At 37.4% G+C, this 26,649-nt stretch overlaps 1 protein-coding gene across 1 annotated transcript; it reads left to right on the top strand.

The window, feature by feature from the left end:
• The first annotated feature begins 763 nt into the window (after positions 1-763).
• LOC128165188 (helicase with zinc finger domain 2-like) lies at positions 764-25,938 on the top strand. Its single transcript, XM_052829448.1, has 30 exons — positions 764-869; positions 2,264-2,392; positions 2,877-2,904; positions 3,047-3,247; positions 3,364-3,400; positions 3,481-3,602; positions 9,397-9,543; positions 9,652-9,694; positions 10,008-10,267; positions 10,366-10,420; positions 10,543-11,052; positions 11,338-11,703; positions 11,984-13,363; positions 13,607-13,916; positions 14,730-14,940; positions 15,076-15,183; positions 15,533-16,044; positions 16,193-16,657; positions 16,855-17,046; positions 17,141-17,939; positions 18,044-18,125; positions 18,218-22,145; positions 22,238-22,323; positions 22,412-22,675; positions 22,793-23,178; positions 23,289-23,501; positions 23,716-23,901; positions 24,000-24,156; positions 24,380-24,547; positions 24,706-25,938. Exons 2-30 carry the CDS (start codon positions 2,277-2,279, stop codon positions 24,813-24,815), a joined length of 11,442 nt encoding a protein of 3,813 aa, XP_052685408.1. The 5' UTR covers positions 764-869; positions 2,264-2,276; the 3' UTR covers positions 24,816-25,938.
• Positions 25,939-26,649: the final 711 nt, after the last annotated feature.

Here is a 26,649-nt window from a genome sequence, read left to right on the forward strand (position 1 = left end):
AAAGGCTTTCTTTTGTGTTTCATGTGGGTATGAAGGTAGCTAGCATTCCAGAAAAATAGCATAACCCGCATAAGCAGGTCATGTAATTTTCATTGTATTTTTCGTATAAAACGAAGTAACACTCATCTATTATGATTACTTTAGTTAATTAACTAAACAATACATTTGAAAGCGGCTTTTTTAAAAGTAAAACGAATGCGTGTACTTGTACTTGAACGTTTTTTTACTCGATGGCTTGTCAGTTCAAAACTGTATGAACTATAATCAATTTTTTAGAAAAGAAATAGAGTAGAAAATACATTGTAGATGTTATTATAAATCTGTGTTTTTTAGCATACTGCTTAATTTTATGTATTTTTTCTTTAATTTTCCACATGTTTACTCAGTGTAGTAAACACCAGATACTAAAGGGGAGTACAATGTACTTTATTTCGATATCAAATAAGCAATTTCAAAAGCATTTATTTGAGATAATTACAGTATTTCCATTATCAATGGGAAAAATTGCCTTTAATTAAATAGGCATTAAACGTTTTCAAAAAAATTCATGTCCCAGAGAAAGGGGGGGGGTAACCCCCCGGAACCCCCCCCCCCCCCCCCCCCCTGGATCCGCCAATGTTAAGCATTGAATGATTATTTTATTTTGGATGTCGTCGGCCCTGTAACACATCAAGCGTTGCAGTCAAATTGTATACCGCGCTAAACTAAAAGCTCTCTAAACAAATCGGATAATACTTCACGAATCGGATTTGGTTTTTTCCTTCCGGAAGTTCAAAGAAAGGGGGAAACTATTACCGAAGAACATGATATGATTTTGTTTATTAAATTACTGTGTAAAAAGATGGAAAAGTTTAATGATTGGTAAAAAGGTAAGCGTTGAAAAGTTTCAATATTACACAATGATTTTTGTTTAAAACTTGACAACCTCCTCTGTGATAAAGGGAAGTAAACAAAACGTGCGTCGACCACACCAGACCATGCCGCCTGAACATCAGGATTTTTTTTTAAATATCAAACTATGAATGGCGTTTATGCATTGTCGTTACCAATACTTGCTCGATGTCATTTGTAACGATAACATTTTAAATATTATAATTCAGTTAAGCAATAGATGACGGATGTAAGCCAATTGGAATGAATTTGTGAACAGGTGAACTCTGCTTAGGAGCTTAGGAGCTAACGTTAAACTCCGTGTAGGCAGGTAGACTTTGTATGCGATCATGCCACAATTGATTGAATTTTACACTGTACCAGAGGATGATCACTTGGTCGTTTGAACATTTGCTTTTTGGTTTAATTATTATTCTAACACTGAATCAGCCCATCAATAATTGTTTTTATTATTATTTTTTGGCGTACACTTTCAATAATTATTACTCAACTGAATACTGTGAGTGTACTTGAGGTCTACTTCACCAGTCACTGGTCTTAGTCTGGGGATTTTGAACTTTATCCTCATATAACCTTGCTTATCTTAATTCTATATGACTCAGCAGTAACTTTGATATGATCTAAAGGTCAGTACTGTCATACATGTGTATTGTCATCAGTGCTCATCACTATTCTAGGTGTTCAGAAAGGTGTTCAGAAAGGATTGACCCTTCAGATTTAAAGCCTTTATCTCTCCTCTCTTTATTGAACATTTTTATATTGCAGTTAATTGAATATGGAAAAGGCATTTCAGAAAAAAGATTGCAATAAGAGTCAATTGTAGTCTTGTAGAAATATTTCCTCCTAGTTAAGCTTGTCATGCTTGTGGTGAATTCCAAAATAAATCACAATGCTTCCTTCAATTGGTTTGAAGGGCAAATCCATTGTAAATAATCGTGTAATCTCATGAATTAAATTTTAAAAAATCAAGGGTAGGGCACCACCAAATAAGGTCAAATGCTGCTGCATTGAGAAGTATTAGATATGGATCAATACATGTACAATATGTTAGTTTTCAGTAACAAACTTAGAAGGAAAGTATTCTCCTTTCAAATTTTTGCAATACCTGCCTGATGCATCGATGTAATATTTTGAAAATATGACCAGCGAAACTAAATATTAGTTTGACTTGTTAAATTATACATTATTAAAATATAATTTAAAAACAAGAGCACTTTTTTTTATTTCAGATTTTACCTTTGATAATGCATAAAAATTTCTGAAATATGGTGATTAAATAAATATGAATGTATAAAAAGTAACATGCAAATGTTACTGATACAGCAGTTTTATTTGCAAATAACATAAACATATGTTTTTCGTATTTGTGTAGGTCCGATAAAGAAATGGACCTCCCGTGGTCGGACGGGATATACCCAAGTGATGTCCCTCGGGATTTCGAGGAGGTCAGAAATCGTGAAGACAGGAAGGAGAGAATCTCCCTCTACTGGGAGTCCATGGTGTAAGTCACCCTCTGATTGGCTATTCTGTCTTTTTTGCTGGGCTCTCTGATTAGTTATGATGTGTCTTTAGTCAAAATTGTTGTGTTCTCTGTTTGGTTATTATGCCACAATGTAGCGATATGACCAAGGTGTATATATTCTTAATGAATGGGCAAATTATTTGTTATACGAAAAAGCAGTGACATTTTAGATGAAGAATGATGATATAAAATTATTATGTTTATATAAGTTATATAAAGTTATATCTTGTTATTAAATTACCTCCATGATCTTGATGATGATAAATTTCTTTGTTCCCAAAAAAGGTATCTTGTTAGAATATGTTTCAATTTAAGAATGAATCAAATTTCAGTCATTTCTTCAAATTTTGAGTTGTTCCTTTCAATAATTGAGTGTCTGACAGACCTGGCTTTAATAAATACTTTGAGTGTCATATTCCTTTGTTGAGTTACCTTCGTAAGATGATTTTTAAAACAATTTCAGAAACGATCAGGAACCAAAAGTACACAAGGTATGACTTGTATGGCATGTTCTTTTTTTAAGTTTATTGGAATTTTTTTTGAAAATTTAATTTGGTTGCTAAACTATGTGATAAACATACTGAAAATTAGAATCAAAATACATGTATGTTAAATGCTGTTATTTTGTTGTAGAATGCTCTCCTTCATCTAATGCAAGACCTGAAAGATGAGGGAAATGATTTATTTAAGGAGGGGGATTTTGACACTTCCTGGATGCACTATCGTAATGCCCTGTTTATAGCCCGGATACTGGAGCTGAGATTCTATCATATCGTAGATAAGGAGTTTAAGTCTACTCTCTTCTCTAACAGAGCATTCTGCTGTCTCAAAAAGGTATGATGACACCAAACAAATGAAAACCTACACTTTTTCTCTTTCTCTCCATCCATGCTAAGTACTATTAGTACTTGGGGTTTATTTATTTATTTATTTATTTTTTACAATTCCAGGAAATGTATATAGAAGCTATAAAGGACTGTGAATCAGGTATCAAAAGTCTTCATTCAGAAAAAATGTTGAGTGATTAACTGTCTGACATGTTATCAATTTGGGATTTGTTGTTACAGCTTTACAGATTTTTCCTGGCAATATAAAGGCCTACTACAGACAGGTTCTGGCCCTGAAGGCACAGAATAGACTTACAGATGCTCTGTCAGTAGCTGAACAAGGCATGGAGATCAAGCCTGGGGTAAGCTTTGTGTATTTATATTCTAATCAGGGTATGATTGAAACTGTTGCTCGGTAAGATCCCATGCACTTCTAAGTTCTTACTATTATTGTGTTGTTAGGATGATGACACTAATTACCCAAACTGTGTTGGTTTTTGGGAGTTGATTTTAATCAACTCTCCTATGCACTTACTCGGGCAAAGCAAAAGTGAAACAGTGTTTGGACCTAAGCACAAATCAATACCGCTGACAACACTTAGTTCTTGAAAATAATTGATAAATTCAATGCTATGTATTCTGAAGCATTGTTTTTCGAGAAAACTTATTTATTAATACCATGAAAATAATAAGATTTTAAATTGTACAAACAGTTTAGATATTTTTTAAAGTCGTATGTATTCCTATGTTAGAGTTCAATGTAGTCTCGTTCAACCAGACGCTTGTCTGTCTCTGTTAATATCCGACAAAATAGAGTCTCTCTTGCTTGTCAGAGATAAACGGAGACAGCCGAGCGTTTGGTTGAACAAGACAAGAGTTCAGTCTTGCCTGGATCCATACAATTTCTCAGAAATATTTCAAGATTACTGATACTAGCGTATTTTCCCGACGATTAAGTCGGTATTTTTTTCTCTGAAGCAGAGCACTCGACTTATCGTCTTGATCGACTTGTCTAAGGCTTGAGGCCAGAAAATTGTGAAAAATCTTATTAAAAATCTTGGTTTTAATCATCTTGAGCTGGCTGTGTTATTGAAAATTACGTTGTTGAATTCAATGTTCGTCTTAAATTATTATCATTTTCACTCATCTGATAACACTAGAATACATATTCATATCAGTTATTAAACAATGGTGCATTGTTTTTAATCAACTAAAAGTTTTACCGTTCCGTTTTTATAAACACATTGTCACATGATTCCATATATCACTTTAGTGGGAAGATAATATTGCGCAGTAAAATTGAAACCAAAGTTGAATGGAAAAAAATATTGCAGTAGGTCTGGGGAATGTTTTTAAGTTTTATTATTTTATTAGTAAAGAGTTGTTAGTGGAAAGTATAAATAAGAAATATTTTATGGTCAAAATCAATCTTAAAATACGTTATCAGCAATTATCAACTCTATTGTTTATACGGTAGGCTGATCCCGGTTGTGCTAATAATCTTGCTAAGTCTGACATTTATATGGCAATTTCACTCCCTGTGTATATAAAGAGTACAGTTATAAGAGTGATTATAGTTCATTGATTAATTATTGTCCAATTCTTTGATTATTGTTAAATTAGGAAACGTATGTATGTCCTATATCATCATTTTCAAGTCGTACAAATGATCGATCTATTTCTAACAGTGTCTACTGTGGAATCATTAAATTTTGTGGGGGCGAATTTTCGTGGATTGCTTAAATTTTATTTGTTCGTGGGGACGTAATTTCGTGTATTTTCGTATACCTACGAAAGGAAATATGACTTTATTGCCTTGATTTATTAATTCGTGGAGGAAGTTAATTCGTGGATAAGAGGTACCCACGAATTGCACAAAAATTGAGTCACCACGAAATCTAATGATTCCACAGTATGTAAAACTATAGCGTGTAACTGCATTACTGGATACAAAGTAAACAAGTTTCATCAAATCATAGTACATTGTAATTGCTAAGCTTTCTGCACTTGAGTACCCCCTTTGAAGTCCGACACGAGACAGGTGCATGCCTCTGACACCGGAAATTGTTATACAAACATTGACCACGCGCCGAGTCAACAGGTGGCTGGTTACATAATGGCGAATACACTGGCGATGGTCAGAGTGGGTGATTATTTTAATACATGGGAATAAAATATTTCTGTCAAAGTAAGTTTAGTTTTGCACATCACGTGATATCGGGAATCGTTTACAATGCCAGCGACTTTGTAGATGTTGCCGGTATTTGAAAATATGATGCATAAGTATAAAGTATAATTGTTTAAATGTTAATCATTAATGATAATTGGTAGCAATATCGGGACATCGTGGCATCATACACTGATAATGTTACTGCAGTTTTATACACTATTTTGAAGTGATAAGATCGACGTGTCGTCTGAATCGACATATCGTAGGATTTTGTTAAAATTTTGGCTAAAAATGAGCAATTCGACTAGTCGTCTGCATCGACGATTCATCGGGAAAATACGGTACTTGCCATGCAAAATCACATATCGTTGATTTTGAATAAATGATAATCGATAAAATCAACTCCCACCAGTACTTCAGTACTTTGATTATCTAATATGTTTTACATGTACTTTTACATGATGTTCTGCTGCTTATAATATTAGGAAATACAAAACCAGTATTGTTCATGCATCACACATGAGAGAAGTTCAGTGGTGTAGTTTTAAAAATGCATATATATTCAGAATATACATGTACATGTATTTAAAACTGTCATTACATAAGATTGACTCTCATGTGCACTATTAATAGATACTGGTAATTGATATATTTAGCAATGGGGATTTCCCAGAGTTTTTTTTATTTCTGTAATTCCACAGGTATGTTTATTACTGTTTTCTCTTTGTGATTTAATAATGTAGACAACTAGTGAGAATTGGTAGTTTTTGCTTTCTCTTTCTTTGCCTGTCTGTTGTATGCAGTGGTTGGATCATATCTTTGGGGGGGGGGGGGGGTTCAAGTTTCTGTTTTGTTATAGCTAGTTGGAAACTAGATTTTTAAATGCAAGGTTTGATAAGCCTTTTCTTTTGTGTGGTTTTTCATTCATTGCATTTGTTGTTGGCAGTGATAAGCATTAAAGGTAGCTATAGGATTTTATGACTTCTGTCTTTCTGATTTTATTTTATTTTTGGATAAAAATTTGATAAAAGCTGCTTGGTCGAATCTTATATCAGATTTCATATTTGCTTTAAAACGTTGGGTTTGTTTTGGATATGTATAATAATGGACATGGCAGTAGTTTTCCCAGTAAAAAAAACTATATTTCAATAGGAAACTGGTATTCAAAATTTGTTTGCAAAACCAACCGTATATTACATGGTGCTGTGTTATTTTCCCCTCGGCACCAAGGTGCGATGATTGTATGATACTTTAACATTAACTATAAACATAATATACATGAATATACTATAAACATGATAAATGAAGGAAATAAGTTTTCAAATCAAAAATAAAACTTAAGTACATTATTTCACTAATCTTTCTGAAGTTTGTTTTGTTTACAAAAATTGTTTCCTGTTCTTGACCCGCCCATGATGCATTTGGTTTGTTTTTTTGTGTTCCCATAAATAAATGATTTTTATTTACCTTGAATGTATCTAAATGATTTTTATTTACCTTGAATGTATCTAAATGATTTTTATTTACCTTGAATGTATCTACCTTTGAAAGAAGGCTGGTTCTGTTGGTGTAAATAGGTGAAAGCCTATAAAATTTAAGATAATTGGTTTGTATGGAAAATTAATTGATACTGCAATATCCCAATAATCGGCACTAAGCAACTTTAAAGGAGGTTTTGAATTTCTTTTTAGAGTAGACACTCTAGAGTTTCAATGATGATCAGTTTAATGGATTGCCTTTAGCCTTGATTTGTGGCAAAGTAATTGGTAGCGATCTGTATCACTAGCACTTACATGTACAATTACTTTTTGATGCTGAAATTTCTTGTTTAACTAACCAAGGATGTACAGTTTAGTTGTAAGACAATAAAATGTTTTAGTTTCGTAAGAAATTCATTTCATGGTCTACATTATTCTAAATCAGCAAGGTCTGTTGTAAAAATATAATATCATTTAGTCTTAGATGTGTGTATATAATGAATTGTTAGTTCATATCATTCATAGACAATTACAGTCTATCTTTGAATTAAAACTTTTTCAAGGATGAATATTTTGATTTAATAACTTTCAATACAGTTTAGTTGTATACTATCTAGGAACTCTTACACGCTGAAGTGGTTCTTGTTTCTTGTCCAGGGGATCTATTCACAAAAAATCGTACGTTTAATCGTAGACGTAAGTTTGACGTAAGATTCATTTTTAAGATTTTGGTTATTCACAAAATGTCGTGCGTGTGACGTTACGTCAAAAACAGTCGTAAGTTTACGTCTACTGTCGGGTTGACGTAAGTCTATAATTGATATATTTATAGTTGAGTTATTGCAGTTCTAAGGACTACCTTCATTTTGTCATAAGCAAAATTAAGAGAAGAAACTCCTATTTGATAACGCGCTATAGTTTATCATGAAACGACAGTGCCAGAGCTCCTTTTGTATCCCGTGTAGCAAAATATATTAATGGTGGATGGAATTTATTTTTCTTAATCATATTTGAAGCATGATTATAATAATTCAAGCATACAATGTATAATCACCATTACAAACCCTACACATATAGGAAAAGAGATATATTACGCGCCATCGTTTTCGGGTATATCGTATCAGTATTAGGTAAAACTACGAAAATTATTTGATAATATAGGCGCTTTCTTTTATTCCTACAAGTGCATTAAATCAGTAAAAAGTCAGTCATATGTAAACACACTAATTAATTATCAGTATGTAATGTAATCAACGTACTACATATCATGCACGGATCTAGAGGTGGGGGCCAGGGCTCAGTCTGGTCCCCCTAAAAAACTTCATTATTTAAGATAGACCCAGCCTTTAAGAAATCTGTTTCTAAACATTTTTTTTTTAAAATTTGAAACAACTTTTACACTCATGAAAAAGACAAAAATATTCATACCTTTGCACAATTCTTTTTAGCTCACAAGGTCCAACCGCTAAATATTAATACAATGGAGCATGATCTAAAAAATTTATTAAATTATGCACAAAAATTCATCATGTTAGGTCAAATGATAGCAATTAATTTAATAAATTCTTATTAATTTTTATAGAAATTTTAAAAAAAAAAATATATATTTATCATTTATTCTCCAGACGACCTTTAAAAAAATTCACAATATCGAAAGGAAAGTTATCAATGGACACGCCAACGTGGGTGATAATACTTAGTTACTATATTATCGCCGAAACAGACCCCCCCCCCCCCCCCCCCGAAAAAACCCCAACATATTTAGAATGTACATGTAGCGATAAACTGAGTGTTTTTGACAGTATTTTAAGTATGCCACATTATATTACAAACAAATTCTGCTGTAGATTTTTTGGAAGTTTAAAACTTGAAATAAATTTCATACAGAAAAAAAATTCTCACATGCGTCTGACGATAAACATTTTACTTTTTGTAACAAAATTATTCCCAGGAATATAATAACACTACATGTATTAAAAAACAGGGAATTATCTTATTATAATATGGAACATTTCTAACGTCGGGCACATTTTGATTTTCTTTCTGTTGATAATTGTAAACTTATATAATCATATTAGAATAGGCTTATGGAAAGAAAAATAGTAACTTCATTATATATGTCTGCTCAAAAGCGTTAAAAAAGTTCCACGAAATAAAATGAGCGAAAATACAGCGTGACGTCATTTTTCCACAATGCCTACTGCGCATGAGCTTTGTCGGTAACTAAGAACTTAGAGGCACTTACGACTGTAACAGACGTACGACAACGTTATTATCTTATGACAGCTTTTATGAATAGCACCATAAACGTAAACGTACGTTTGTCGTAAGTTTAAAGTGTACGTAGACGTACAATTTTTTGTGAATAGATCCCCTGGTCTCTATGATCTATTAAAATTTTGTGTCATTAGACACGTTGACAACATCAGGTGTTTTGAAGCCATTATTTCAAGATATAACAAAATGTCCTATATTGTACACTCTGTCATACTGGTTGTTTAATTTCAGGTTTTTAAAGAAATATTAGAAGAATTAAAAGAATTAATAGAAGAAGAGGATAATACTGCTAGTGTGTCAGCCAAGAATGCTAAATCTGTAGAGGACCAAGAATTAGACGACGAATGGCTACAGGGAACCAATATTCACGTTAATAAGGTAGGTTTATTTGAAATTTTAAAATGAATTTCCAAGTTAATTTTTGCTACGTTTTATTCAGACACTTTTGCTTTATTTGTTTATATTCAATTTATTTTTTTATTCTAGCAAATTGAAACAAAACAAAAAATGCCTGCAAAGAAAAATAAAGGTAATCATCTTCTTTTGTGTAATCCATGCATCCAATCTGAAGATCATTTGTTAAGTTTGAGGTGTATGTATATATAAAGTAAAACCCTGTTATCTTGATCTCAGTTGGACAGAGAGAGAGAACTTTGATATGTCTAATGTCAAATTTATGAGATTTATCAAGAAACAGTGGCTAGGACCTCCGACTCCCCTCGACATACCTCTGATTTTTGAGATTTCAGTGTTTGAAATACTGAAGTTGATCTGTACTCCATAATTAGACTACAGAATACTTTGATGATTGATGTTTAATAAATAAGTTTTCTTGCCCCCAGGAAAGTCTAACAAGCAGCGTGCTCAGACCAATGGAACCAGTAACAATAATAACGCTAAGGTGGCGGTGAAGCCGGCACAGGAGATAAAGAACGGGGACATGGAATCGTCGGGGGCAGAGTCTGATGACACGGAGGGGACGGATGACCGCCTCAGTGAGGATGAAAACTTTGTCAACAACTTCATGAGCATTCGTAACACTACACTGGGCAATCCCGGACACACCTTTATGCATAATTTCGCTCCAACAGTTGATATATCTGTAAGTTAAAAGTTTTTCTATTTATACAGTAAAACAGACAAACATGTATTTGAATCCTTATTGGAAGATGAAGAATTCAATTTGATTTTTTTTTTCAGGAACCAGAAAATAAGAACCAGGCAATGGGATTAGATTGTTTTTCCCCACCAGCAGGTATCAAAAGCTTATCTTCAAGTGTATTTGAGAAAACAATACTTTATTCCAGAACCCTTTTTTTTTTATAATCAAAACCTAACAAGAAATCTTTATGAGTTCAGATTAAAATGGTTTTGTAGGTAAATCTCCTTCTAAGGTCGAGTTTCCTCATCACACTTCTACCATCTCCAGTTCTGCCTCACCCCTGTCCTCCAGAACTTCTACACCAAGCATCAGGCCAATGAATCCATCAGCCATTATTGAAATAAAGAACATTAAGTTTCCATTGGATGATAATTATGACTGGAGGTTAGCCTGTAGACAGTGTTTTGTAAAGATAGGAGAAGGTATAAGGGGATTTCAGTATCGTGGGAACTTACCACATGAATGTACCAGACACATACTGCTAGTAAAAGTAAGAAGAGAAGGGATGAATTGGATTAAGGTTAGACCACGCCCAGAGTCTAAATTTCAGCAGTTTGGAAGTTACAAGATCTGTACCCACTTCAGCAGTGGCAACCCCTGCGCTGTCGGGGAGGAGAAGTGTACATTCGCTCATAATACAGCTGAGAAGACCCTGTGGAACATGGACAGGATAGGGAGCTTTCTTCTGTTAGACTTCATTAGTAAACTCCAGCAGTATAAAATAGGTCAGAATACATGTAAAATGTTTTGTTGTTATCTGTGTGAATTCAATAATACTGTGAGGTTGATGAACATCCTCCTTTTGATGAGACTTTACTGATGGAGATCTGTCAAAGTTTGCCCTGAAGTGTGAAAAATTGTGTTCATTTGAATTTTAATCATATATACATTTCATCCTTGAATATACTGGTATATTATTTATATAATCAAAATTATGTGTAAATGTTTGGATGATGAACAATAAATGAATTTGAATGTGTTAATTTTTATTTCTCTTGCTCCATTGGCAGATAACGGTGAGGAGTTAGCCCGATTACAGGCAGTAGAGTCTAGTGAGGATAAGTCAGCCAGCATACCAGGCCTCAACTACAAGACCAAACAGACAAAGCCTGCTCCGTTTGTTCCTGTGGAGCCCAGTCCGGCCCTTGTGAAGCAGCCTCTCCTGCCAACCCCACCTAGACACCAGGCCCCGCCCAGTAGTCTGCCGGCTGCCCCTATAATGAACAGGCCACCTATGCCTGGACCCCCACCTCAACGTTTTCATGACCCTTATCGTTTTATGATGCCTCCCCCTCCCCCTCCCCCAGGAATGGGACCCTTGCCTCCCCGATTGCCATATCCACACCTAGCACCGAGGAGTATGTTCCCAATGCAAGGTATGGCCAGGTCACAAAAATGAAAATAATGAAATGACATTTTGATTTTAATTTACATTTCTGCTTTTCTTTCCACAGCTGTACAAAACAATATCTTTGAACGTTAGTTACATATCAACATTGGTCATCAAGTTCATTCATTACTTTCTCTCAAATGATTTTGACATGCCAAATCTGGACATCATACTTGATTACAAACTCTACATCTAATTGTTTACAATTGAATGCTTGTTTAGATATTCTGAGTTGACATTTAGTTTACTTGTATGTTTCACTACAGGTCCACCCAGAATGATGCCCCCATTTAATGCACCCACATCCCAGGCACAGATCCGACCTAACATGATGAGGCCACCTGCTCCCAGGCCAGTCGCTGACTCTGCTCCTATGGAGGACCCCTCAGAAAGTGTCTCTAATTTTACACAAGACTTTCCTCCAAGTCTGGCCTCAAAATTGGAATATAAACTGGTCTGTAAAAACTGTTATAAGGTGAACACTCTTAAAGGAGTATACATGTACCAACCAACTCAGCATGTATGCGAGGAAAATGTTCTGGTAGTCAGAGAAAAGCACTCCAATGATCCATGGCTAAAAATCAGGGAGAGGAAGAACCACCGGGTATTCTCTGGCAGCTACATAATGTGTAATAGTGTAGTGGTGGGAGGATTGTGTCGCTATGGTGAGGACAATTGTAGCTTTGCTCATAATACATGGGAACAGAAGTTATGGACCATGGAGAAAGATGAGGAGTTTAATATCTCAGAATTCATCATACAGAGTAGATCAAAAAGTCTAGATAAAGGCTACTCCATTGCTGATATTCTGCAGAGACATTCAGGATACCTCAGCTTTGTATGTAAGGCCTGCTTCTATAATACACCCCAGATGATAAATAGAGAGGGAGCCGAAGGTAAATGTAGTGGTAAAGGGAAACATGATTGGTCGGACTATAAAATCCTGGCCCACTTCAGCACTGACGGCGCAGTCACAATCATCAATCCCAGGGGGTTCCAACACAAGACGGCATTTTTCAAAGTCTGTAAATGGCTGCATTATTGTCGTAATAGGATAAATGCTGAGTGTAGGTTTGCTCACAGTTTGGTTGAAAGAGACTTGTGGATGTTTGAAAGAGACACAGGATTTTCTCAGGAGAAGATAGTTGAACTGGCCAATAAAGAGCTGGGTATATCAACAGGTGCCACTGAGATGAAGACTTACACATCAGAGATCACACCATCGGCTACTCTGTTCCAGGCCCCTGCTATGAAGACTCAAAATGTAGCCCCTAAAGCTGTCCCCCAGGTACCCGACACCAAACCTCTGGCCAGCGTTGACGAAGAGGGGGATGATCTGTGTCCTTTTATTATACAAGAACTGTGTTTAACTTGCTGGAAAAATGGCAAGAAAAGCTTTCAGGATGGAACAAAAGACAGGTGTGTGAAAATCCACTCCAACTGGAAAATGAACCGGGTGTACTTGGTGTCTCCCTCCAACAAGGAGATTCGGGTTCTTCCTAGGAAAATTCCCACTGGATTCCGGTTCATCCTGTGTAGTTACATCGAGAAGCGCGGGAAGTGTGGATACACTGGAGGCGGTCCATGTCAGTTTGCTCACAGTCAGGAGGAACTGGAGATCTGGCAGTGGATGTGTGTTCACGATGGTAAGTCAGCCTCTGTCTATACTGTAAAGCAGGGTTATAGCAGAGTGCAGGATAAAGCAGTTAGAATTCTTTTTAAACATTTTAAAATCTGATAAGTTTACAAAATAATTTTAAGATTAGGGCTTTGAAACTGACTTTGCTTAAAGCAAGTTATACCGTACAAAGAGCAACCATACCTATTGCTACATTTAGCCCTGTGTTTCATTTTTGATTCGTATAAATGTGTGTTTTATTGCTTACCAGTTAAGAAATTGGAAGATCTGTACATAGCTAGTAAGGAAGCCCAGATCACCAGGAGTGCCCAGAAGAACAAGGCGATTAGTGGAGAGTCGGTGGTGACTGTCACAAAGAGAGTCAACCTGCCCACTCAGGTCAAGTACAGTATGTACTACTGCTCGTACTGTGGGAAGCAGTGCAACAGCGAGAAACAGTGGGACGAACACACCGCCTCCGAAAAACACAACTTCAACGTCAACTCAGACAAGGAGCATCAGTGGAACCACAGACAGCCCCCGTGGGGACTACCCGGCACCAACTACGAACTCTGCTTCAAGTAAGGATCACCAATTATATCTTACCTCCTGCTAATTTGTAAGAAAATCATTAACAGAAATCATGTGGAAACCATATATACATGTATTCCATACAATGTCAGTGCGAAATATACCTCTCCTTGAGCAATATGATGTCATTCTTAGAGCATCATGATGTCAAGTTTTGTACCCAAGTTGACATTTGTAACTGCTTGATTTTTATTATTTTATTTACTTTTTGTCATAAACACAAAGTAAATTCCATATGAGGCGATTCCCATTGGAATTTAATGATCATACATGTATATATATCATACATGTTTATTATACCTCTGTGAATATTTTCTTTATATAATTACATCAAATAAACATCCTATTCTATCTAACGTGATTTAGTTTCCGTGCTATCTACCCATGGTAAATAGTCATCAAAACTATTCACCTACGGCATTTGATTTCCCCTCTTTGTTAAAATCGGAACACCTCTGATGTAAACCGTTCACTACATTATAAAATTCAGAGTCTGATAACTCTAATTTGTTTATTATAAAAAAATCTGCATCGCAGACAAATAAAGTTTTTTTTGGTATAACAAGATACCTATTTACTGACTATTCGGATTATAGCAAGTTTATTGTCCCCCTCGACAGCAACTATTTCACAAGGCGAAGCCAATGGAAATAGTTGCTGTCGTGGGGAACAATAAACTTACTATCGTCCTCCTAGCCAGTAAATAGGTATAAAATAAGATATATGTAATATATGAAACTGTTTACTGTGTATCTATTTGTATACTGAACTTATCATAACTTGTTTTGAATTACTTCTTTCAGACATGTGGAGGGCAGGAAGTGTCCGTACTCTAACGTCCCCGACATGTACAATATGTGTCAGTACGCCCACAGTGAGGAGGAAGTGGACGAATGGCGGGAGAGGTACGAGTGGCGACAGATGAAACGTGAAATGGCTCGCCAGGAGAAGGTCTTCTCCTTCATGGATGAACTGCTGGAGCAGTACCAGTCAGCAGAACACGGGATAAAAGTGGTCAGTGTCCTTTAATCTCTCAACAGATATCGGTATCCACTTAATCTGGCACCTGTAGCAGTCAACTTTTTGTATCTTGAAAAACAGCATACTGGTACATGTATGGTTTGAACATATTTTCGTTGCATTTCCCAGATTGCAGAAGATCTGCCAGATGTAGAGGTGACCTGTGATCAGGAGTTAACTATTTATGAGGAAAAGAAGAATGCCGTGTTTGCCTGGATATTTGATGTTCAATCAAAGGTAGGATGTTGGGTTATTGTTTGAATTGTTGTGTCATAGACATTGATATATCAAACACCATGTGTATTTGTCAATGTCTTAATTAGTGTTTCTTTCAAAATGTATCAATATATATACTGTGATTAACTGAAAAAGATTTTAATGTTTCATTATAAAGTTTGACACTGAAAACTGTGTATTGATATAATTGATGTAATAGTGATAGCTAGAAAAAAAATACTAGCAAAGAGTATTTGTAGTGAATCAATACATGTATATATGGAGTAGAATGCAATGCATATTCTAGTAAATATAGCTGACCAAAAAAGTGCTAAGATAATGTAATTATACAAATGTTTTCATTTTATAGAGAACACTGGAAAAAGTTGCCCTACTGTACAACAAAGACCGCCTTCATTTCTCTCTGAAGGAGAATGAGATAGATAAGAACACACAGATCGCCCAGGGTGATTCATTCCAGGTCACCAACGACCATTACCGTGTGGAGGTACACTTCACTGGGAACATGTTCGGCTCATTCAACCAGTGGGTGATATTTGACTTTGGCACTCTGCCAGTACTGGTCAGGAAGCTGTACGTAGAGGTAGGAACCGTTGGGACTCATGAGAGGGTTAGGTCTCTCAGGGAGAAGCTGCAGTTTGACCACTGGACAGCAGAAAACAGGGAGATTGTTCGGTACGAGGGGGCTAATGTGGATGAGCTTGAAAAGAGATTGACCAGTAAGTATAAATCTCCAACCTCCTCTGACAGCGTGATCAGTCAGCACAGTGTGACCACAGAACTCAACTGGAACAACTACCACCACAAAATGCACCAGTTACTGGAGATGGAGGAGATGAAGCGACACCAAATTATATCCAGGTAACGACCATTTCTGGCATATTCGAACCTGGTAGTTTGTATGTACCAGTAACACTATAACCTAATGGTTAATACCATGAAATTTTAGCTTACATTAAGTATTTGAGTGTTTTTTCTCAATAAGTTAGTTGCAATTTTTTCTTTAAAGCTACAACTTGTGTAAGACTATCACAGTGTTGGGATCCATTCAGGAGCAGATGCTTGTGTTTCCTGCACAGAAGGGTGAACTGTTCGCCAAAGTTCCTCTGGCAGAGTACCTGACTGAGGACACAGACGCAGGCAAACTGATTCTAACCAGTGTCCGCTCAGTGCTGCTGGCTCCGCAGAGCCAATCTGGTTCCAACGTATATGAGGGAGTGATTGTTGGGAAGGATAACTTTGATTTTGATGGGCGTGGCAAGGAATACCTTTATCTGTGTCTCTCCAGTAAATGTGTGCAGGGTCTGAAGCTGAAACCTGGAATGACCCTGAATGTGGAGATACAGTTCCAGATGGACAGGAGGTGGTTCTGTATGATGCATTATGCTGTAGATAATCTCAGTTCCACCGACGTTGTATTCCCAGACCTCTCTAAGATTAAACCTTTCCATGAGAAATCTACACTAAGTATAAAGTAGGTCTACATTTTTTTCTTTATCATCCAAATAACAAAGTCGTCAATTTTTTAATGATTTTATAGGATTTATTTTTGATGAATTTTGCTTGTAGCTCCTCTATAACTGACTGGTGTATATTGTTTTTATTGTATCAACCAATTTTACAGCCATCAGTTTTTTTTATGATTTATGCAATTCATCTTGTTTACTTTAGCTCCTCTGTGTTGAATGCCGACCAGTTAACAGCAGTCCAACACATCGTCACAGAGCGGTCTGAATACAACCCACCATTTGTAATCTATGGTCCTTTTGGCACTGGTAAAACAGAAACCATTGCTCAGGCTGTAATGGTTCTTATCAAGGAGAGGAAAGACTTTAAAATCCTCATATGTGCTCAGTCAAACAGGTAAAACTTGAGATGTTTATATGTAAAGATTATCACAACAGTTGCTGAAAGTAGGTTGACTAACGATTTTATTGTTTTTTGACTGTTATTTCAGTGCTGCTGACCTGTATATCACGAAACACCTAGATCCTTTCATAGAGAAGACAAAGAGTAATGCCAAAATCAGAAGAGTGTACTTCAAAGACAGACGAGTGAACACTGTCCACGACAAGGTCAAGAAATACTGCATGTTGACCCCAGATAAGACAGCCTTTGAGTTCCCAACTCATGAAGACATTACTAAGCACAATATAGTGATAGTGACCCTATCCACCTCCCTGTTGCTGGCAGAGTTGGGGCTCCAGGATTACTTTACTCACATCTTTGTGGATGAAGCGGCCCAGACTCTGGAGGCTGAGGCAATCATGCCCCTGACCCTGGCCAGTAAGAACACCTGTGTGGTTCTGGCTGGTGACCATCAACAGATCAGCCCGAAAGTCTACAGCCCCGAGGCTTGTGAGCAGAAGTTTGACATGTCTCTGTTAGAGAGGCTATTCCAGTACTATGACTCCTTCTCCCACAAAATAGATCCTGCCAAGCCACTGAACATTCTGTTGAGGATCAATTACAGAACCAAGATGGAGATCTTACGGTTTATCTCTGCCATATTCTATGGTGGCCCTGATAAACTGGAGTCCAAGGCCAACCTCCCCTCTGTGTTGGAGATCACTCCTCTGATGTTTTATGCTGTGCAGGGGATGGAGATCCAAGATTCTGACAGTATCTCCTTCTACAACATGTCTGAGGTTCAGGAGGTGGTGGAGAGGGTTTATGAGCTGTACAACAGGTGGCCTACAGAGTGGGGCGAGAGGAACCCCCAAACCATTGGGGTAGTCACTCCATATTACGACCAGGTTAGAACATAACTTCATTATCACCTGAAACTTTATGAGTAAACTGTATGCTGGTAGTAAAACTCTTTGTGTTACAACTACATGTATGTCCATTTTCCTAACAGGTACTATTTATAAGAAAGTCTCTAAGAAAGAAACACCCAGAACTGAAGAATGTGACGGTTGAGAGGGTCAATAATGTTCAAGGTAAGAATTTTGTGGTTTTGTTATCAAAGAACAATGCTTTTTTAAAAACAATGATAGCCATAAAGAGTAAACTTTTGAATTCTGTTTTATAGGAAAAGAGTTTCGAGCACTGTTTATTTCTACTGTGAGGACTCGCAGCTTGATTGACAACAATTATAACCCGGATAAGGAGTGCGAAGGGGACGGAGGTAACTTTGGCTTCCTGTCAGATCCCAAGCTTCTGAACACTGCACTGACCAGGGCCCAGTCCTTTGTGGCGGTGGTTGGGGACCCTGTAGCCCTCTGCGCTATAGGAGAATGTCTTAACGTCTGGAAGACCTATCTGAAGCACTGCCAGAACATGAAGAGTATCCATCCCACTAGTTTGACTCTAGACTCCATCAAACAACAGGTGTCCAATCTAGCCCAGTCTCCAGCCAGGCAGAGAATGGTGGAAATGAGTGGACAGAACAGACCTCAGGCCTTGTCACTACCTACTCAAGGTCAACTGATGCCAGCACCCCTCTCTCATCCCAGCATGCAAGGTAAAGCTTGGAGCCAAAGTAAGCTGACTTTAGGGGGTAGTCCTGTAGTAAATGCAGAAGTTAGGCCTCTTACAAGGTCAGTGTCACAGTTAAATGAGATCAGAGGGAGACCTACACCTCACACCCAGGAGGACAGGATTGTGTACTCGTACGACTGGAGTGAATGTTATGATACAGCCACAGATGATCTGTTGAAGCAGATGGCAGAGGAAGCTATCAGAATGGAGAGATCGAAGAAGCAGAAAGAAAGCTCTCTGTTCCCTGATGGCCCAGTATATGTAGAACATATTGACTTTATAGAAACTAATGGTCACATTGAGCTGTGTTATAGTAAGGACACAACACAATCTAGTAAGAGTGAAGATTTTAAGGAGATTCAGTTGTATGATGAGGCACATCTTCAGACCATGATGCAGAAGTATCCTGATAAGTTTAAGAGATGTATCTTCAGTAAAGACTCGGATAGAATGCATGCTGAGGTGACAGAGCAAAGGGCTAGTCATAGCGTAATAGAGATTGGTAATGTCCGAGACTGTGGAACAGCTATGGATGGAGATGAGGTAGTGGTAGAAATTCTGGCAACAGAGGATATAGATGAGTTAGAACTAGATAACATGGACACGTGTCTTCATGGAAGAGTGGTGGGAATTCTGAACAGGAAGATTGATCCGGAGTATAAATGTTTCGTGTGTCGTGTAGATCCAGATAACACAGGAATAATGATCCCCATCAACACCGGGGCACATCAGATGTACTCTCTGTCGGCGTCGGGGGAGAGGTGTAACAGTGAAGTGCCAGTGTATCATATCTCTAAGGAAGGACAGGTTATACAGAGTCAGGCTGTGAAGATTAACCAGATAAACTGTCAAGAAACTTTATTTGTTGTGAGGTTCTTAAAGTGGCACCCTAAACTCTACCTGCCGCTAGGATTAACAGTGGGAGTAATTCCTGCAGGCACCACTCAGCAGACAGCCATTAACATTCTGAACTTAGAATATGATATCAAGAAAGAGACTAGCAAGGCTGTAGAGCAAGAGGTCTCTTCTAATTTCTCTTCCGATTTCACCATCCCAATGGAGGAATACAGTAAACGCCTGGATTTACGTGAGAAGTGGACTTTTTCGATAAGCTCTGGGGACTCTGAAGAAATTGGTCAGGCATTAAGCATTGAAGAGACGACTGATGGAAATTATTTTATAGGGGTTCATGTAAGTGATGTGACTTATTTTGTTAAGGTGAACAGTAATATTGACACAGAAGCTAGGAACAAAACAGAGTCTATTATTCTTCCTAACAAAGAAGTAATTCACATGCTACCAGAAAAACTAAGTACGGATCTCTGCAGCATCAAACCAGAAGTAGACAGACTTACTCTGTCCATCTTCTTAACTGTAACCAAATCTGGAGAAATAATAAAAGCTGAACCTAAAAGGTGTATCATCAACTCCAAAACAAAGTTCACTTTCAAAGAAGTAGCAGACATTTTAATGGATCCTGATGCAGCAGCTGATTATCTGAAGAGCTGTATAATAGTCTTGTTCCACATGTCGCGAGTTTGGCGGAGGCAGAGACTGGGTAACGCGAGTCTGTATCAGGAGGCTGACATCACACACCAAGATAAACACTCACCCGAGGCCTACTTAATGCTACAGGAGTTAATGATACAGACCAATCACAAGATGGCGGTGTTCCTGCTTCAGCGCTTCCCCAGCATGGTGCCCCTGTATTGTCAGAGCCAGCCTAATGAAGCGGAGCTTGAGCTGTGGAGACAGGAGTATTTTGCTGATGCCCTTAATTCTGTTGCCCTCACTAAACCTTTCCTGGATGGTAACAAGACATGTCAGTGTAAAATGGCGTGTACTTGTATTATAAACTATATGAAGCGTACCAGTAACATTAAAGTACATGATTCTTTCGATGTTTGTCAGGCACTCTGGCAAGCTCTCTGTGAAGCAGCAGAAACAGGAAATGTGAGTTTTGTACAGAATGTAATCATTGCAGCCGAGAGCCACCCTCAGCTAGCTGTAGCCTTGGTCAAACTAAATGCAATTCAAAGAAAATCAAAGTATGTGTGTTCTGCTGATGGTACAGAGCTTGGCCATTATTCCTTAAATCTTGCTCCTTATGTCCACTTTGTGAATCCATTAAGTCGCTATATGGACCTGGTTATGCACAGGTTGTCCTTGGCTGCTATAGAGGGAACCGCTGTAGGCTATAACCAGTCTGATATAAAACAACTTTGTTCTTACCTTACTAACTCCAGTGATATTGTCAAACAGTACCAGCAAGCTGTTCAAGGTATCCATCTCTCCCTGATGCTAAAATCTAAGCCAATGACCATGTTACCATCAATAGAAAGGATAAATGAGGAAGAAATTGTACTCTGTTTTCCTCCAACCTTGGGGAAAATCCCAGATTCTAAGAGAGTAGTAAAGATAAAGACACTGGCATTGAGAGAACCTGCTAAACCATTGGACAGTAAAGCAGTACAGTTGTGCTGGCAGGAGCAGATATACGACCCGGAGGCTCCGTCTGAAGAGATCGCGACCAATGAGGAGGAGGAGATTAACCCGAACCAGTACATCTACCAGATCCCCTCATTCCATTGGCAGAAGCTCCTTATGTCCATCAGAGATGAGAACCAGTCTAAGCTACAAACCACTGTTATGTCTGTAAAAGACCAGGTCAAAAACCCCGCTCATAATAAAAACTTTGCCACAGAAATAACAACTGAACGCCTTGTAAATGGGAAGATGGTCCCGTATACTGATTTTACTGTCAAGTATGGTAACTCTGTCCTGGTAGAAGTACAGGTGGTTGCTGAGAAATACAATGGCTTGCTGACGCCCGCCATTCAACTCCTGAGTATTGTTCCAAACTTGGACATTTGCCTTGAGCATCGTTCAGACCCCAGGCAGTGCTTTGCTAAAGAACGAGTTCAGTATGCCTCTAAGAAAACGTATAAAGATGAGAATGACTATGTGGATTCCTGGTTAAGTGTTCTTAATATTGAGGCAGCTAAAACTGCTGTAGAAGAGACTAGTTCTGTTGTAATAAGGAATGTATTTCTACACTGGAAGACTCAGGGGACAGGGAAGAAGATATACACAGCGGAGTTCAGTTTACCCCTGGAGTTTTGTAAGAACAGAAACATCAAGTTCAGTAATGACTCAATGTTAGAAGATTTATTTAATCCTGATAATGTACACTATGCTGAGAGCTATTTCATGGACTTTGTGTGTGTAAGGTACTGTAACCTCCAAGTGACTGGCCATAAAGAACAGGACAGATCAGTGGAGCAGACATTGAGTGGCGATGCGATGGTAAAATGGGTGGGGCATTGTGTGGTCACCTCGGTAACACATAATGATAAGGAGTTCAAGGTCAGGCTGCTGTTACACCAGAGTAATGTGGAACCACCATCTTATCTACGGAGTCCACAGATCAACAAGACACCCTGTACCATAGAGTGGGTCTCCAAGACTGAGAAAGCTAGGTAAGTGTAACACAACAATGCTCACAGATCTAACATCAGAATCAAGTATGTTTGAATTCTGTAAATTATTTTTTTCATTAATATTTTTTCAGACAGATGGAATGTGCCATAAGGACCATTCCTGACAGTGGACAGTTAGTTAAAGATATTGCTCTTGGCAAAACACCAGTTGCCTCTGGTATGTATCAAGTTTTTAGAAGAGGATTTGAAGTTCTGATTTATGTTATTTCACATTTTTAGTTAACTTTTCTATTACTTTGTTGCAGTGGACTACCGCGATGTCGAGTTACTGCAACAGTTTCCGGCTCCTGGATTACCTCCCCTTGATCGTGTACAAGAACAAGCAGTCTCCATGGCAATGAAGCAGCCATTTACTGTCATATCTGGACCCCCAGGGACGGGCAAGTCTCTGATGGCTGCCCGCCTAATATATATGCTGTCCCTCAGGAACAAGATGGTCCCTGTCAGTGGGACCAAGCCTCAGATTTTAGTTTGTACTCCCAGTGACCAGTCCCTTGATGTGATTGTAGGTAAGAGAGAGAACAATATACACCAGAGTATATAACAGATCTGAATCAGTAAATTTACGGCAGATGGCTGTAGACAAATTAGCTATTGTAACTTTGTACTTGATCATCATTTTTCAGAACAATTAAACCGTCTTGGACAGAGCTGTCCAAAGATTTTAAGGGTGTATGATGAAAAGGTAGAACAGCAGGAATTTCCGAGTCCAAGACTGGTACCGAAGCTGAAGCTGGCTGTAGACAGTGGTGACGAGACTCTGGTTGTGGAGGAAAGGTTTGCTCTCCACCACAAGATCAGAAACCAGGATACATTGTTTGGGCAGTCTATCGTACAGTTTGACATGCTGTTTAGGTTGTATCCAGATGACATTACAAGTCAGCAGATTGAGGAGTATGAGGCGACATTGAGGAAGGCTGAGGTGTCTGAGCTGAGCGAGGCAGAGGTTGTGGTGTGTACCTGTATGACTAGTGCTAGAACCCTGATCAAACAAGGCTGTAACGTTAACCAGGTATGTCTGCAGATGAAACATTATAATGGAATTATTTTTTTATTAGAAATTATCAAATCAGTTGAATATTTAACTGTGAGAGTAATTCATCATGACCTGTCTCTTTTCAGGTGGTAATAGATAACTGTGGCATGGCTTCGGAACCAGAGTGTATGATTCCCATTGTAACATTCAGTTCGTCTAAGCAGGTGGTTGTTTTTGGAGACTGCCAGCAGGTGCCCCCTAAAGTCAGCTGTCCGGTGGCCAGGAGTTTGGGACTTGGTGCCTCCTTGTTAGACAGATACAGGGATAGGGCTCTCACACTCAACACCCAGTACCGCATGGTGAGTCCAGCAGGTTCAATGGACATTACTCTGAATGGGGTGATGGAAAAGAATGACAGAGGCATTGAAAGCCATCACATTATAGTGAATTATGGAAAATCTTGCTATTCTACTCTCACATCTCATTAATGTACTGACAGTAGTTGATAAAAAGTGTGCCTCATATTGGGAATACATCCTTCCAAAAGAGAGTAGTTTTTAAATTCTTTTTCAGCAACAAGGCATCAGTGATTGGGTATCTATGGTAACATTAGGGAAGACTTTGGAGTGTGGTAATAAGGATCAGAAGCAGGAGGTGGCTCTGTTCAGTAATGATAAGTCTGTGACCTTCTGTCAGTTCTATGGTAAGGAGGAGTCCATCAGACAGGACGCCATTAACCAGGAGGAATCCAGCCTCGCGGTGAGGACACACTGTAGATAGAATTTAGTCACTTCATTTATAGATCCCTATCTGTAATCTGATAGATGTTTAATGATGGCATTTTTTCTATTCTACAGGTTGCTGTGGCCTCTAAATTGGTCAATCGTCACCGACTGACAGAGGAGAGTATTGTCATCCTGTCCTTCTGCCAAGAACAAAGCGGCCTCATTTCTAAAAAGCTCCAACAGAAGGGCCACAAGAACATCACTGTGTTGACTGTAGACTGTTGTCAAGGTACGTGAATTTCTTGTCAAAATATCATGTTCATGAACTGTTTAGGGTTAAATCTCTTCTCAGAGAAAATTGTAATTAAAGTACTGGGTATTGAATAAAATCTTAAGTATAGCGTTCTTATTTCATGCACTTTAATTTTGACTGCATAGTTTTTATCTTGCAAATTTTATGTGTATGTTTATATTGCTTATTTATGTGTTTATTATTATTTTATTTTTATCAGGACAAGAATGGGAGAATGTTATCTTGTCCACGGTTCGATCATTGCCTGCACACAAAGTAGAGGTTAAATCCACCACTGAATGGAAAAACCAGCATCTAGGTCACCTGGTTAATCAGGGCAAGGTCAACCTGGCCCTGACAAGGGCCAAGAAACGACTCATTATATTAGGTGAGATTGGCAAACACGTAGAAAATAATGATGTTTGTATGGAGAATAAAATGCAGTACCTTGTTTTAAAATTTGAAAGCAAAAGCAAAAAACTTTGTGTAATGAGCTTTGTTGTGAGAATTTAATTACTGGATGCATTACATATTTTTCTATAACAGGAAATGATAATTTGCTGAGATGTGATGCATTGTGGGAGAAGTATCTACACTTCTGTAAGAGTAAAGGCCAGGTTGTGGATGGCAGACAGTATTTGAAGTGGCTGAATTAGCGAGTTGTAATCAGAAAGAACTGGATGATTACACTAGGGTTCAGAAATGTAATAAACTTTAAATATTTCACATACCAATGTTATTTGTAACACAGAGCTTGAGATGCTTGTGGATCATATATGAACTATACAATGTACACTGATAAGAATACTGTTTATTCAGTTACATATGATTGATGAAAAAAACATGTACATAACCTGTATACTTATTATGTTAAACATATAATAGGTTTGCTTATACAATGTAATAACTGCATTTTTGCATATTTTCTAATTATAAACTTGAATGCTTATGATAAACTTGGTGGCGGGACTGAAGTTGAAAACATATTAAAAGATATATTTGTAATCCTGTGTGTTAAACACTAGGAGATTCCTATAAACAGAGAAACTTAAACTTTATACTATGCCAATGATTGACATGTATTTACACATTAAGCATTGAATGTTTCACAGAATAGTTTCACGTTCTTCAAATCGTTGGTTGTATTTTGTAGTAAGTTAACACGATGGATGTAATGCTATACACGACGGACATGGATGTACTTGTATATTCATGTGCAACAGAAATGAAACACTTCAACCAGTTTGTCTAAGTATTGATTCTGTGAAAGTGATGTTCATGAACATGTTGATGTAAACTAGTTGCCCAGATTGTTGTTGTTATACAACTAAAGTACATGTAACTTTATGAACTGGATTGTTTGAACATGGTGTTAATTGGTGTTAATTAGTAAGCTTGATAATTTCATATATTAGTTTATGCATGAAATACAAGATCATAAGGTTAAGTCATTTTAATTTTTAATATAATATGAATTATCTGCTCTCTATTATAAAAGTGTTGTGTTTAGAAAAGATTGCAAATAGATATATAATGATTGACATTATTTCAATTAGTAACTGTTTGTTTGTTTATTTTTAAGAGTAATTTTTAATGTATGTAAAATTTAATATCTGCTCTGTATTATAAACAAGCTGTGTTTATAAAAGATTGCAAGAAAGATTTAAAATGATTAACAATATTTTGATAAGTAATGGTTTGCTTCTTTTTTTTTCTTATGCTTGTTTGAAATTTTTTTTTTTGTAATGAAATAAAAATTGACAACTTCAAACATATCAAATTACCTTTGCTTGTTTCTGAGTATAAACAATAATAGTTTCCCGCTTTTTTCAATGCAAAACATTTAGAGGTGTTTTCTTGAAAGTTGGGATCTTAAACGAAATACAGTTGTTTATGATATGCATAAGACTGATTTATATTTTCAGGTCAAACAGTTAAAGTTAAGGAAAATGTTGATATACTCCAATCCAATGTTTTTAGCTCACCTGAACCGAAGGTTCAAGTGAGCTTTTCTGATCACCCGTTGTCCGTCGTCCGTCCGTCCGTCCGTCCGTCCGTCTGTCCGTCCGTCTGTAAACTTTTCACATTTTCAACTTCTTCTCAAAAACCACTGGGCCAAATTTAACCAAATTTGGTACAAAGCATCCTTATGGAAAGGGGATTATAAATTGTTAAAATAAAGGGCACAGCCCTTTTCAAAAGGGAGATAATTGCGAAACAGTGAGTATAGGGTGCATGTCTTTAAAAATCTTCTTCTCAAGAACCACAGCACCAGAAATGCCAATATTTACACAAAAGCTTGTATATATAGTGAAGATTCTAAATTGTAAAAACCGTGACCCTCGGACCAAAACTGGGGCCCCAGGCGGGGTTCAAAGTTTAACATAGAAATACATAGGAAAATGTTTAAAAAATCTTCTTCTCAAGAACCACTGCACCAGAAATGCCAATATTTACACAAAAGCTTGTATATATAGTGAAGATTCTAAA

This window comes from Crassostrea angulata, chromosome 10, assembly GCF_025612915.1.
Source record: "Crassostrea angulata isolate pt1a10 chromosome 10, ASM2561291v2, whole genome shotgun sequence".
Lineage (NCBI taxonomy): Eukaryota > Metazoa > Mollusca > Bivalvia > Ostreida > Ostreidae > Magallana > Magallana angulata.

What these genes read in the sequence shown, in the direction of transcription:
- LOC128165188 (XM_052829448.1), top strand. Translation starts at nt 2,277, where the DNA reads ATGGACCTCCCGTGGTCGGACGGGATATACCCAAGTGATGTCCCTCGG. An exon ending in GTGGATGTGTGTTCACGATG is followed by an intron (nt 13,364 to 13,606) that starts GTAAGTCAGCCT and finishes ATTGCTTACCAG; the next exon opens with TTAAGAAATTGGAAGATCTG. An exon ending in TATTTGATGTTCAATCAAAG is followed by an intron (nt 15,184 to 15,532) that starts GTAGGATGTTGG and finishes TTCATTTTATAG; the next exon opens with AGAACACTGGAAAAAGTTGC.